Here is a 15,680-nt window from a genome sequence, read left to right as displayed (position 1 = left end):
AAAAAAAGCCTGTCTGGTCATCAATATAATTGTGACATGTTTGTACAGACACTATATAAAGAGTTATGCATATATACCAAAAAATTATGTTCAAACGGTATGCAACCAACAAAAGTGAAAACAGATTGTCAGACAAGAGATGTTTATCCAGCTATCTGTTTATATGTAAGCAGGGGCAACCATTAGCATTCTAAGTCAAATGCTAACAAAGAGCTGGCAGAGATTTCAGAAGGAAACTAAGAAGAGAAAAATAGCCCAGCAGTGAGGGAAGAGACCCTGTCTAGAGGTGCACATCAAAGGTTTGCTTGAGTATATTTGGGGGGACAAAAGATATGCCTAGTCATCCCTCACCTCGGAAGTAAATGGACAGCGAATTTACTTCATAAGAGTGGGATCTCCTCCAGACTTTGCTGAAAACACTAGCAAGAACTTTGAGTGAGATAAGCTTCTTTAGACAAGTGGGTAACTTGTTCGTTTAGGATCCAAAGAGCAAGTTATGATTTTGTTTTATATGTTGCCACTTGTTCCCAATATTCTTGTTTTACCTGAATGTTTGTTCTTTGATGATAAACTTATTCTTGTTTTCACTATAGAGCAGAAACTAATCCCAAAGTCATTTCCATGTTAAAGCACTTCTACTAGTGACTCTCCCAAAAACTAATTATACAGTATCTCCAGTCAGCTCACTTTCATCTCTCTCAATAGCTCATCCCACTAAGTGAACCTATGAACTTGAAATAATTAAGACAAACCATTTAAACTGCAAAGAGTCTCAAAGAAAGCAAGAATTAACAGTTAGTATCTCTTAGTTACTGAAAAATGGTCTAAGGACAATAACGTAAAAAGGGGAACAATGGAAATATCAGAATAATATTGTTTGTGTCGGACTAGAACTTGCAGGCTCTTCAACAAGATACTGAAACACATGTATAACTGTAAGAATGTCAGTAGTCCTTACTGAAGTTAATGGGACTGCTCACATGCATCAAGTTATGCATGTGCTTGAATACTTCTGCACAATGGGGTCATCAGAGAATTATAAAGATCAAAAGCAAAGTACATATTATCCCCCAAAAAAACAAAAACACATTTGTCCCTCCTTGGGAAAAAAAGGGAGGGGAAACTATGCTTTAATATTTCCAAACCACTTAGACAATTTGATGCCCCAATTGCACATTTGCTAAAGTTTAATTACATGGAATGGAATGGAATCAAAGCAATACAATTTAGATCAGCTTAAGGAAACTTAAATTATGGGCTATTTCATCCAAATAACCATATACTGAGCAAGATCCAACCCTGCCTAGACCATAAAGGGTAGTTTGAAAGCACTGCTGAAGATAGACTTTCACACTTACTCAAATACAACAACAGGATTATATAAAAGTAGCCAACTGTTTCGCAGATTTTTCTCCCAATTTTTGGTCCTCAAATTCTTTGTGTTAAAACAAGATTCATCTCCTCCTTTTGGTATTTTTTACAACTTAATTGTAGAAGGTTAAGCCCCAACGCCAACACAATTCAACTTCACAAGGGCTACATGTAACTGTTGTTGGTTCATCTTGTAATAGTTTGGCCAGCCATATCAGAAGAGGCCAAAAAACATATTACTATCAGGTTAAAAAGAAATCCTGTAACCTGGGATAAGGCAATACTTTATTAAGCTTGGATAAAGTTTTCAACAGCACCTAAGTCATACTGATTGTCAATTCATTATTTTTAAAAAAAAATTGTCTCTAATCCATGATGGACAGCCCAGAGACATTAGAAAATAACTGCAGCTTTACAAACTGCTCTGCTGTTACGGTACAAACTGGGTCTTCATCAGGGAGAGGCTAACACATTTTGCCTAAATCAGCGCCAACTAAAATACTCTGGGTTAAAAGCATTACCTTCACTCAGATGTTAGCAGGTGCAATTTCTGACTATACAAGAGAGACTAGACAAAAGGGGAGTGGGAGGGGAGTAAAAGTAGGGTGAAAATGAGCAGAGAAGTGGAATGAAAAACCAATACAGACAGACAGAGAAAAGGTGTAAAAAGGAAGAGGGGGAAAAAAAAACAAGCTATAGGGGCACTCACTTGTGCCAACCTCATTTTTCACTGGGAATTTTCCTCTCTCTGAGATATAGCATAGGCTTCTCTATAGGTGGTAAAACATGCTTTTTATAAACATTGAATCATCAAAATGTTAACTTACAGGAGAAAAGATAATGAACTCAGTCGCCCCCCAAAGATAGAACTTTGAAAGGATCACAAGAGTCGGGCCACCAATAGCTCTAATCTTCCATTTGGGGATATTTACAACCATTTATATTTCTCCTAGGCCTACACTATGCGTTTATACCGATTTTAGCAGCGTTAAACCGATTTAACGCTGCACCCGTCCACACAACAAGGCCCTTTATATCGATATAAAGGGCTCTTTAAACCGGTTTCTGTACTCCTCCCCGACGAGAGAAGTAGCGCTGAAATCAGTATTACCATATCGGATTAGGGTTAGTGTGGCCACAAATCGACGGTATTGGTCTCCAGGCGGTATCCCACAGTGCACCACAGTGACCGCTCTGGAAAGCAATCTGAACTCGGATGCACTGGCCAGGTAGACAGGAAAAGCCCCATGAACTTTTGAATTGCATTTCCTGTTTGCCCAGCGTGGAGCTATGATCAGCATGGGTGGCGATGCAGTCCCAAATCCAAAAAGAGCTCCAGCATGGACTGTACGGGAGATACTGGATCTGATCGCTGTATGAGGAGACAAATCTGTTCTATCAGAGCTCCGTTACAGAAGACGAAATGCCAAAGCATTTGAAAAAAAATCTCCAGGCTATGATACAGAGTCCACAGCACAGTGCTGTGTGACAAGCGTAACGGAAAGCCAAAGAATCAAATGGACACTCATGGAGGAAGGGAGAGGGGACTCAGGACTCCAGCTATCTCACAGTCCCCGCAGTCTCCGAAAAGCATTTGCATTCTTGGCTGAGCTCCCAATGCCTGTAGGGTCAAACACATTATCCAGGGTGGTTCAGGGTATATCTCGTCAATTTACTCTCCCTCCCCTCCTTGAAAGGGGAAAAACAAGTTTCTTGACTTTTTTCAGTGTCACCGTATGTCTACTGCATGCTACTGGTAGACGCGGTGCTGGGGCACTGAACAGCAGCATCCTCTCCCCTCCCTTCCCCGGTGGTAGACGGTACAGTGCAGTAGGACTGGTAGTTGTCCTCGTCATCATCCTGTGAGTGCTCCTGGCTGGCCTCAGGTGAGGTCGGCTGGGGGCGCCTGGGTAAAAATATGACTCCTGGTTATTCCCAGCAGATGGTACAGAACGGCTGGTAATCGTCCGCATCATAGCAACTGGGGGCTGAACTCCATCAGCGCCCCGCCTTTCATGTCTAAAGAAAAGATTCTGTACTGCCTGGACTATCATAGCAGCTGAAGGCTGCCTCCCCCTCATTTTATCTCACTAACAAGTCAGTGTTTCTTATTCCTGCATTCTTTATTACTTCATCACACAAATGGGGGGACTCTGCAACGGTAGCCCAGAAGGGTTGGGGAAGGAGGGAAGCAACGGGTGAGGTTGTTGCAGGAACACCCCCTAGAATGGCATGCAGCTCATCATTTCTGTGGGATCTGACACGGAGCGGCTGTGCTCTCTGGTACACTGGTTCTCTAGTACACTTGCCCCATATTCTAGGCAAGACTGACTCTATTTTTAGATACAACATAAAGGACATTTTTGTCTTTGCGCCCCCGGCCAACCTCAGCGAAGGTCAGCCAGGAGCACCCATGACAGAAGCAGACGGTACAGAATGACTGATAACCGTCATCTCATCATCAATTTACAATGGCACAGCAGATGGTACAGAACCACTGGTAACCATCTCTACTACCTTGCAAAGGCAAATGAATGCCGCTGTGTAGCGCTGCAGTACCACCTCTGTCAGCGGCATCCAGTACACATATGGTGACAGTGATAAAAGGCAAAACGGGCTCCATGGTTGCCATGCTATGGTGTCTGCCAATGCAATCCAGGGAAAAAGAGCGTGAAATGATTGTCTGCCGTTGCTTTCATGGAGGAAGGAATGAGTGACGACATTTACCCCGAATCACCCGCGACACGTTTTTGCACCATCATGCATTGGGATCTCAACCTAGAATTCCAATGGGCGGGGGCGACTGCGGGAACTATGGGATAGCTACGGGATAGCTACCCACAATGCAACGCTCCAGAAATTGACACTAGCCTTGGTACATGGATGCACACTGCCGAATTATTGTGCTTTGTGTGGCCACGTGCACTTGACCGTATACAATCTGTTTTACAAAACTGGTTTATGTAAAATCGGAATAATCCTGTAGTGTAGACGTACCCCTAGTCTGAACCAACAGCAGGAGAGAGAGCAGTAGAAAGCTCTATTTATATTCATTTATATTAAAATAATATAAGGCAGAAAAGAACTATCAAAATACAGAACATTTGGTTCACCTTAAAATAATATTTAATTTTAATTAAGTGTAACAGTCCATTCTTTCCATTTTTGAGTTACTTAATTTGTCATTTCTTTTTTGTACATTTTGAAAAAAAGAAAATCAAAATATATACCATAAAGTTCAGGATCCAGGATTGGGCCACTACCTGAACAGGAAAAAGAGAACAGAAAGGGTTTGTAAATATCTTGCAAATGTGCACGAAGAGTAATAGTTTTTAGGAATTCTATTCAGAGATAAAAGCTTATCATTGCTAAGGCTAATATTATTGGATAGCAATGGTCCACTAATTGAAATAACCGAAATACATTGTACAGGCTTTTTATTCAATTACATTTTTAATTATTTTCAGAGACATGGAAAATGTCAACATTAGCTTCATATGAAAGATCTGATCGACACCTAGGACTAAACTAACTGAGTTCTGGCAAAGACAGTTATGGTTCCAAACTGGGCCAGATTCTGCTCTGTTACATGGGTGTAAATCTGGAATAACTGCAGTATATACCATTCCTATTGAAAAAAATCAATGGCAAAACTGTAGTTGATATTAACGGGACCAGAATTTGGCCTGTTAACTTCAATGGGAGTGGCAATGACTCGGGCCAGTGTGTATTTGGCCTTGTAATCTATATAATAAGATTCCAGAAGTGTCACTTTCTCCATATCTTACTCTCAAGCCTAGAACGTCCATTAATCAGCATGAAGTGATGGAACCAGCTACAAGCATGGTTGAAAACTTTTTGGGTTCAGAATATCACCAGGTTCAACCACCAGTGATATCTGTGGTGTTACTGTCCAGTTTTTAAGTTCTCAGCCATTTTCGGCTGTGTACACCTTACAAATTACACCCATATGACAACATGGCTTTACATCTAATTCTTATCTTAAATCACCACGAGGAAAAACTACTTTAGAATTGTGATATTGTCAGCTGGCAGGCAGCATATCACAAAACAATAAGGGCCAAAGTCATCGATAGACTAAGCAGCACATCTTCATTAACTCTACTGGAGTTGCACTGCTAAGGATCCAATTTCATAGCTGATCCCACAGGCAGAACCATGATTGAACAGAATGAGAGTCCCATGTGCAGGGCAACTAGATAATCAAGCCCTTAGCCAACTAAAATAGACAAAACAAATCTACATTTTCCAATATACAGTTCTGATGTCATTTTGTACTTTTTTTTTTTATTACTGCATATATCTGGGCATGATCCTACAAATCTTCAGTGCACAGAACTCCTTCTATTCATAATATAGCATCAATCAATTTCCACTTGGAAAGGGTTTTTTATTTTACACTACATTTCAAGATGCTCATTTATGCTTATCTGATGTTTTCTATTGTATTGCGCAAGTCCTATACGGTAATCTCCTAATTAAGTTTTCTATATATTTACTGTTTGTTCTACGTGGCTTAAAGATTGAATTAAAAACATATTTAAACCTTTTAAGTAGGAAGAACATGCTCAGTGGGCATGGTTCTGCTCGGATTTACACCACTGTACTTCAGGAGTAACTCCACAACAGTAGAGTTACACTGGTACAAAGCCATCATAAATTAGGATAGGAACATGGTTAGTTGTTGCTTCTTTTCTTATGCTAAATGCTTGGCAATCTGTTGTGAGAAGTATGAGACTAGGAGCTGCAAAACGTCTCTACAGAATCGCAACAGAGTATAAGGCTCAGTTTTTAAAATGCCTTGGCAGATATTTTAATGCTTAGAGTTATAATGCAGATTAAGGTGCCCCCACGAGAATGGCCCCGTCCAGGTGTAGAAATAAACCTCAGGTGCAATGAGCATTTATTATCTAACCTCAAGCTGTTTCTGATGGGGCTTCTCTCTTTGAAAATCTTCATAGATACAATTTTTTCCAATATTAAACATTCAAATTATGTGAAAAAGTTCTCAGGAGAGTCACTGGCAGTTGCATATGTTTGTTTCCTTCAGATTGTGAATAGCAAAGTATTTGGACTAACTCATGAACTCAATAAATATGACAAAACTTCCATTAGATTTTAGTGGGACTAGAATGACCCTCAGAATGAAATTAAACTCCTGGTCCAACTATGTAGCATTAGAGAAAGGATTAATTTAACCCGCTAGACCACAGATTAATTAAAGCCTTAATCCCTGCCTGTGAGGTAAAGGCTAGGAAGTAACATTCCATTCAGTTACCTTTTATACTGACTAAAGCCTTCATCTGAACACCCAAAAGTTCAGCAAAAGTCACATTTCTGTCTAGATATCCCTTCATAAAATTATGATAGCTATTATTTTGATATTTCCATTTTTTTCTTTTTTTACATTATTGTCCTTGGACTGTATTTCAGTAGCTAAAAGATACTATCAATTCTTGCTTTCTGTGAAACTCTTTGTATTTAAATTATTAGTCTTAGTCATTCCAAGTTATTCCCAGTTAGTGGGATGAGCCAATGGAAGAGGTAAAGTGAGCTGACTGGAAATACTGTATAATTTTGGGAGAGTGATCGGTGCTTTAACATGGAAATGACATCAGAACTAGTTCCTACTCTATGACTGGATTTTTCATGGAATCATTTTCAAACACTCCTGTCTGTGGATGTGGATCTTCTGAAATCAAGATCTAAAGGTGTTTTTTCCTCATTGAAAGGGCTTTTTCAGACTCTTATGTTCATCTGGGAGCAAACGAAACATTTGCCCTTTAGGTTGTCATGGGGTGAGGAAAAGCTAGCTGTGATGTTCCCCAGAGCCTTTGGCTGCCCTGATCCTGCAACGAAGGGATTCAGATTGTAAGATCTTCAGAGGAGCAAGTGCCCAGCACACAGCAAGTGCTACCATAAATAAATAGTAATAAAAATAAATACTAAAAAAAAAAATGACTTGATGAAGAATTCAACTGAGAAACTACATGATATAGGGGCCTTTTGAGATTATGTGACTTTTTAGGCAACTCTTTCCTGGGAGCATTTTTATGGAACACTCCCCCACTATTCTAGAACAAACAAAATGTGTTTCAGATAACGTTAGCTCCAGCTAGGATGATACCCTGTATCTATCTTGGCAAATAATAAATAAGGAAACTTATGTTAGGTAGCTGAACTAATGCACCTTGAACCAACACCTTAAATATAGCCTCAAATATAGGGATAGTTGGTGGTTCAAAGCTGTATGATTTTGAATGGTATTAATCCCTCAAGCGGGATACACATCATAAGATACATGCTATAGGCAGGGAAGGGTTCAGACTGATTTCTGCTAACTTGCACACACAAAGATATCTGTGATATATATATTATATTAAAGTCCAAGAACCAAAGCTCCAGATCACAGAAATGGGCCCTTAGTATTTAAAACAAAGGTTCTAGTGAATGATATGGTTCACTGTGATAACTGCAATATCATTAACGTGCTCCAAGTACAAATCAGCTCTCTACCTTTATGCCTGCATTGTCAGCCAAGTATCACATGAGAATGTCTGTTCTGCAAAGGGCACAATGTAGGCTGAGAAATTCTTGGCATGGACCCTATCTGCATCATTACTGATACAAGTTTCAGGTAGAGTATTATGTTGATATTGATGATCTCATGCTCGAAAGCACTTGATGCTTCATTTTTAATCATTCATTTTAATTTCTATAGTTTATGGGTGGGGTAGTATTCTTATTTGTCTTTGTTTTCATTTTCAGTGCATTTGCCCATAAGTGTTGTAAGAGTCACAGAATCAGTTCAAAACTTGATGAAGATACATCACCCCATTAAACATCAGGGCTGGTATTTAATTTCTATCATGCAGGCATGGAAATGAACATAATGCCTGGGTGTACTTAATTGTACAGTATGTTGGACAGACAATGAAACTACACAGTAATGATATCACTGAAAAAAAGCCTTTAAAGGGCTCCAAAACTTGTGGTTGTGCTAAAGCACAATAAAATATCAGTGAAGCATAAGGAGATTCTATTTTTTACCTTTGACTTTATTTCAGCTTCCAGGGCAGGAGAGATGGGAGTGTAAAAAGGAGAAACCTATATCAACTCTGTAGGACCTACTAAAGCCCAGTGTCACAAATAGCATTCTGTAGAAATCCCATAAAGAAAAAAAACTTTTGAGGAGTTTACCTGGGTAGATGTTTCTTCCTGTTAAATATTAAGACTGGTTTGTAGCCACACATCGCATATGTAGTGATTTTTAAGATAGGCACATCCTGTCTGTGCTTATGAGAGTCTCTTTACAATGTTTTTATGAAACCAGTTTCCTCAGAGAACGAGATTTCATAAACTAAAAACTGAAGGAATAAAAAAACACTGCCTGTCTAAATGGAAGGATATGTTAAAGTCTGATTTATAATTAAAAATGCCACTACTGGGAAAGAAGGTTTAAGTTTTTAACCTAGAGCAGAACATGTGCCAAAAAAAGGCATTTTGTTCAAAGAAAAAAATTCACTTTAAGTTCAAGGTAGCCTGGTTAAACTTATTGGGAAAACTGTTTATTCTAAGTGAATGCAGCCAAGTTAATATCACTTTCCATTTTAAACCGTATGGATGTAAAGTGGACTGTTTTATTGAATTGTTATAATGCACTATTGGAAGCTGCCAGTAGCTGAAACCATGGTCTGTTCCTGTAACAATTTTATTAAGAAAAGGACTCTAGGGGGAAAGGGAAGAGAGAAGCTTCTAAGAGCAGCAGGAGTAACTAGAGCTCTCTTTGTCAGTTCTGTATCTACTCCTACTCAAGCCTGGAAGAGAACTGTCACATACTTCATTGTTCCTGTTAAAACAGCTTGCTACAAGTACTGAATATGGCATGTATTTTCACTAGTGGTAACTTGTAATGAAGGTGAAAGAAATTAAAATCTCAAAGACTAAATACCCAGCTCCTCTATCACTGTGAAATATTACATAGGACTGGACATCACTATTTCAACTGACATTTTATTGCTACCTAATGTTTAGGGAAACTGAAATGTACACTAGTGCCCAGATTTTCTGATACAAATGTGCAGTTTTTTGCACAAAAATGCATACACATTTACACACCTGATTTACCTATGCAATCAGTGTAAGTTTTCATACCAATGGGCAGATAGTTGCCTGCCATCTAGTCACACAATTACTGTACATGTATTTTTGAAGATCTGGGAATAAAGCATCAAATCAAGGCAAAGTATAATCTCTGCAGTTTATTGGGTACCTGTCATATCCTGACTCTGCCAAGGATGCAGTAAAGAGGATTAATACGCAGCGGGTCTCAATCTATTTATCACTGTAGGCCACATATGTAGCTCTGTGTGTGTTATGTGGGCTACATCCATACCTACTACCTGTATGGCCCTAAGGACGTCACATGGGCTGCAGCTGAGTGCTGACTGGGCCAAGTAGCTCACATGCAGAGAGCCACTGATATAGACCAGTAACAGTAGCCATCTTGTCTCTCCTGCCTCTCAGGGCTGCCCGGGGGTGGGGGGAGAGAACTGGGGCAATTTGCCCCAGGCCCTGCAGGGGCCCCGTGAGGTGCTCCAGGTTTTCAGTGGCACTTCCACAGCAGGCCCTTCATTCACTCTGGGTCTTTGGCAGTGGGTCCTTCAGTGCAGCAGAAGACTCTGAGCGAGTGAAGGACTCGCCACTGAAGTGCTGCCGATGTCTCGAAGCGTCGCCCTGTGAGTACAAGCGCCGCAAGTGACGGAAAACAAAAAAGCCGTGATCGGTGGCACTTAGGCTGCTCTACAGCCGCCGCTTCATTCTTCGGCGACGGGTCCTTCCCCCGCCCCCAAGAGAGACCTGCCGCTGAATTGCCACTGAAGACCCAGCCCTGCCCCAAGCCCCCTGAATCCTCTGGACAGCCCTGCTGCCTCTTGGTTACTTATTTTCTCCCTTGCTCCCTCTAGTGTCCTAAAGAATGTATCGGTATCTACATGCTGTACTGCACTGCAGAATTTTCATTTTCTTCTATTTTCTCTAGACACTTGTACATGGTCTTATGGATACATAGCTTAATCCCAGTCCTTCCTCAATTCATACTGCACTAGCACTCAACATTTGTGGGATCAGAACATATATGTTGGAAAAAACATTGCAGAATTTTTTTTTTTTAATTTTGTCTGGACATGGAGAAAAGGCATGGAGAGCAGGATTCATGAAAGAGCTACTATGAGCTCACTTCATAAAATCTAACTGGAAAGCAAAATTTTCAAATGAAAGGAGATTTTTTAAAAAAAGCAGTTATCTGTAAATATCTACAACAAATTATTTTAAGAGAAAACTTGAAGAGAAAAATAAACTGGCCAGCAGTACTAGCTCTACACAATCATCAAGATGCCATTGCTAATATAGTAAAAAGAGTACTCACCATCCCCAGGCATTGACATGAAATGAGCATCAACCCTTTTTTCATCTTCTCCATACTCATTCTTCGCCAATAAGGTATAAGCACCATTGTTCAAATGGGTAGGGTTGTCCAACTGAAGGCAGCCATGGTATTCACTTTGATTGCTAACATGTATTTTAGTACAGATGTATTCAGACTCATTCAGTATAGCCCCTTCATAGAACCACTGCAATGAGGGTTTGGGGTTCCCTTTCACAGTGAATGGAATGCACCAGTGGTGGTCCGGGGTTGGAGGTTCAATAAATGTGATATTTGGTGCAACTATATTGAAAAGAAGAGTGAATAACATCAGAATATCCTGAACATATTTTCCCGTCAAATTCTTGAGAGCATTTTTTAAAATCATTAAAGCTAAGAAACTGGCAGCTTTGGAAACTATAGCCTTGTGCTTATGGGTGTAGATATTCATAAAGGAAGCCATCAGCTGTGTATGTGAACTGAATTCAGACCTGAAATGGACAATACCTCAATAAAGTCATTCTTTAAAATGAGATGTGTGATCTGGTTCCAATAAAACAAGAACCAACTTTAATAAATCATGCAGGTTCAGTGAAAGGTTTTTTATTACTCCCTGTTTTTAACCAAAGCACTTAAGTACTATTTTAAAAAGGGTATTTAACACTTGGCCACAATCAAGTGTACTGGAAATACATTCAGATAGGCATGAAAACTTCTAGATGATTTTCATCATAGAATCATGGAACAGACCTATTAGTTCATTCACTGAATTCCCCTGCTAATGCAGGATCATTTCCTATAGTCATTTTCTAGTACTTTGTCCAGTCCAGTTTTAAATTATGGGTTTCTACTATTTCCCTTGGGAGGCTATTCCACAGCCTTGTACATTATCTCACTGTCAGGAAGTTTTCCTTGATATTCAGACTGAATTTTTCTTTGTTAATTGCATCTAATTACATCTGGTTGTACGCCCTTGTACCAATCATATTGGTGCCAATCCAAGATTCCCTGCTTACACCATTCCATGTAGCATATATCCTCTTCCTTAGCTATTTCATACCCAATTTCAACTATAAAATCATATGAAATTAATCTATAGCTACTTCTCTAATAAAGATTTTTCTCTAATAAGCATGCTCATTTTTAATAAAATGTGGGTTTGATCTGGATGATCAATATCTGAAGCTTGTAAAAACAGCCTACTTAATTCACTTAAGATAGATTCATATGGGAGCTTAGAGTTAAGGGGTCAATGTTTTATCCCCTGTGCCCATCCTCTTCTCCTGGACTTGACAGATAAGTAGATTATTTCAAGGACAAGGACAAAACTAATATATGCATGGGAAAACTAATGTTAGAAGCTGATTTTTTTTAATTTAATAAAGTATCAGGGTTATTGGCTTAGATGAAAAGTTTTAAAATCTCAAATTATTAATAATTTGATCTCCGCCTTTGATGTGTGAGTATTTTTATATGCATATGAAATACACATGTGCCCAGGCACCTTTTCACATTTACACTGCCATTTGAACATTATGGACTTCAGAAATGTACTTTTGGCAGTTCAAACTGGAAGTTGATAGGCACCTATGAGAGCAGAGATATGTAAGGGCAGAGTAATGAAGGGACACTACTACACAACAACTGCTGGTTGTGCTGTTCCTCAGCATTAAAGGCAATGCAGTTCATACGCTTAGGTGACATTCTAGTTTCAACACCTTACATGCCCACAGAAATATATACACCAAATATTTTGTGCTGACGTAGCTTAGACATTGTATGCAAGCCTGTTTACGTACAGAACACCACAAGGTCAGCAGAAGCTTGGTCTTCTCCCACAATATTTTCTGCTATACATGAAATCCGTATTCCACTGTCCTTAGATGAAACATTCCTTATGGTTAGGGAAGCAGGATTCTTACTTGTATTACTCTACAAATGAGAAGAAGAAGTATTTGGCTTAAACAGAGTGTACAACAAGGGAGACACTGGGATTAGAGTCCTTCAGCTACCCTTCCTCTTAACCTTATTGCTAGAAAACTGAGTATTATATTTGCACATTTTATTCCATGTTGTAAATCAATGTACTGGGCCTGATTCTGAGGGTCTGTGTTGATTTACACACATATAATCCCACTAAGGAAGATGCTGAGATGTGCCTTCCTTTGACTTCACTGAGATCACATTAGTGTAGAATTTGGCTGGTTGAGTTATACCCCGCAGTGGTACTAGTTGAAGGAAAAAGAGAATATTTCTACTCTGTACACTGCACAATCTCAAAAACATCCCAAACTTTCAGGTAACAGGGTCTGAGCCAGAACCCCAAGTGCAGAAGTCAAAGTCAAAAGAGTGGACACGCCTAATCACTTGGCTCTTCTACTCCCTGTACTGTCATATCCAATCCCTCCCTTCGTCTGCCCTTCTTCCCTTGCCGCATCTAGCCATAGTATACAATCCTCCCAGCTCCCACTCACTTCATCCCTCACTTTAATGCCTGGCTCACCCTCCCTCTCTCCAGTCCCCTACCATGGCTCTGGATTACATCTATTTCCATGTTGAAAAGGCCAACTCCACTGCCTCTGACTTTCTTTTGTTAGCTACTTCATGTAATTTCTAAATTTTGGACTCACTTTCCCATTTTATTAACCATCTGGGCCTAGAGCCAGACCTTCAACCAGGGTAAATCAGCACAGTTCCACTGGCTTCAGTGGAGTACTGCACATCTACACCAGCTGAGGAGCCAACTCCTGATCTTTTCCAGTCTCTCTCTCTCTCTCTCTCTCAATTCTTGATCACCGCTTGTTTTTCTTCAAATTTATTACTCATCCTCTTTCTTCTACCTCATCACTTACTCCTAAGGTTCATCTCTGCTCTCAGTTCCTCTTAATTTTGCCCTCTCCCTTCCTATACTCCTCCCAATCAATGCTTTACTGTTACTTCACTCTGGGCTTTACATCATTACTCCTGCTGTGGGCTCAGCATGGTCTCCCACACCTTGACTACTAAGTTCCCTCTCTTCTCCTTCAGCTCTCTCTTGAAAGCCTCTTCCTATCTTTAATCCTTCCTACAGTAAGTTGGTTTCTTAGCCAGAACTAAGGCCCACGTTTTGTTTTGCATGTGTTTGAGCACAGGCAGATAGAAAAACCAAACCAAACCACAGTTATTGCCTCAATTTTTTTTGTAAAGCACTGTGTACATTTATAGCACTATATAAATCATAAAAATCACCACATGTGCTGCAAAATTAAAGTACATTGGGATGAACTACAAGCAAACTGGCACTCTTAAAACAAAAAAGTTTTGATTCTGACCTCTTAAATCGGTTTCTTAAAGTGACCTCTAGTTTGTGTCTCTGGTCTTTAATTTCATGTGAAATACAAAGGAACTTTTTTTAAATCAATAAATGAACAGTTAGGACTATTGCTTTAACATCTTAACAACATCTTTTGCTGGGATTCTTCTTAATATGCGCCTAAGTGCTGAGCCTGCAATTGAATCTCTACTAAAGGGCTCTAGCACCTGTAGAACCCCGTAACTTCAATGATACTCCATGAAGTGTAAGGATCCACCCAAGAGTGTCACATTTCAAGATCAGAACCTTAAGAGACTGTCCTTTTTACAACACATAGAACAATGGGGCTACAGTAATACAAATAATAAAAGTGAAATACTGGCATCATGGAAATCAACAGCAAAAAGGTTGACTTCAATGGAGTCAGGATTTCACCCCAAGGCTAACAATGCAGAGCACACACTTGCTTTACTCTACTTGTGAGCAGTCCCATTGAAGTAACTGGTGCTCAGCAGGTTCAAGGGGGGAAATGGATCAACATTCATATTGTGCTCCCCATCAGTACCTGGCCCAGGCCCAGGAAGCTAATGATCCAACCAGCAGACCAAATTTGGTGACAAATCATGGTCACTTGCCAAGTGAGGCACATTGCACATACACTAAGACGACGACACAGGTTCAACAGTCCATCCATAGAGATTTAACTGCAGGATCAGGACCTGTTCATTCCTTCTTGGGCACCTGGCATTGGCCACTGTCAGAAGACAGGATACTGGGCTAGATGGACCTTTGGTCTGACCCACTACAGCCATTCTTATGTTACCAGGACCCTTCCATAGAATTGTAGCACTATCAGTTATAACTGGAGACACAGAAACTTAAATAAAAGCCACTTTCTCAGATAAATAAATGTTTGTTTGTCCCAGAAGCACTGCCACAGTCACTGTGGATTAAGAATACCTGGGAAATAAATGCAAGGTAAACAATTTGCCATTTTGTATCTGTGATTATGAAAAATAATAAGCTTAAAACCAGCCACACACCATTCTTCAGCAGGTATATCCAGTTTCTGGATAGCCAGCTATTTCAAAGAAAAATGTACCTCATGTTTTGAAACAAGATTAGCGACAACCCAGGATACATTGGGAGATGGCACCCCAGTAGCTTCGCAGTACATTGTAGTGCTCCTTCCTTCCACAATAGTGAGGTTATAAACACTCAAGTTCGCTGAAGGTAAGCCTGTGACACAAGCAAAAAAATATGTAAGTGTTTGTGTTTGTCATAGAAATAGAGTAGATATTCAAATGAGCTGTTCAACTCTTTGACAGCAGTCTGTATGTAATTGAAAACTCTGCTTACTCAGCTAATCAGAGATTCATTGTGGTCAGACGCTATTTGGTAAAAAAAAAAAATGCAAAGAACACATTTAGTACTACACAAGTAAAGTCCTTAAGTAGGGGTAGGGGGTTTTCTCCACTCTATCAATCCACCTCCCTAGAAAAGGTAGAAAGGACAGTCAGCCTAACTTAGGCAATTAGAGCCTAACTCCAATTGCACCTTTGAAAATCACTC

The 15,680-nt window shown here is 39.8% G+C and overlaps 1 protein-coding gene across 4 annotated transcripts in view; it reads right to left on the bottom strand.

Moving 5' to 3' along the window:
* NTRK2 (neurotrophic receptor tyrosine kinase 2) overlaps nt 1–15,680 on the bottom strand; it is a 271,563-nt gene that overhangs the window by 201,757 nt on the left and 54,126 nt on the right. For all 4 annotated transcript variants that reach the window (XM_030566647.1, XM_030566648.1, XM_030566649.1 and 1 more), the window contains exons 6-9: nt 15,211–15,347; nt 12,616–12,748; nt 10,820–11,119; nt 4,602–4,634 (exon numbers count right to left, since the gene is read on the bottom strand). In XM_030566647.1, the coding sequence (XP_030422507.1) occupies nt 4,602–4,634; nt 10,820–11,119; nt 12,616–12,748; nt 15,211–15,347 (603 nt within the window). The remainder of the gene's footprint in view (nt 1–4,601; nt 4,635–10,819; nt 11,120–12,615; nt 12,749–15,210; nt 15,348–15,680) is intronic.

Source organism: Gopherus evgoodei, chromosome 6 (genome assembly GCF_007399415.2).
Source record: "Gopherus evgoodei ecotype Sinaloan lineage chromosome 6, rGopEvg1_v1.p, whole genome shotgun sequence".
In the NCBI taxonomy this organism is placed as follows: Eukaryota; Metazoa; Chordata; order Testudines; family Testudinidae; genus Gopherus; species Gopherus evgoodei.
The sequence above is the reverse complement of the archived record's forward strand: the minus strand, read 5'-3'. Positions and strand labels throughout refer to the sequence as shown.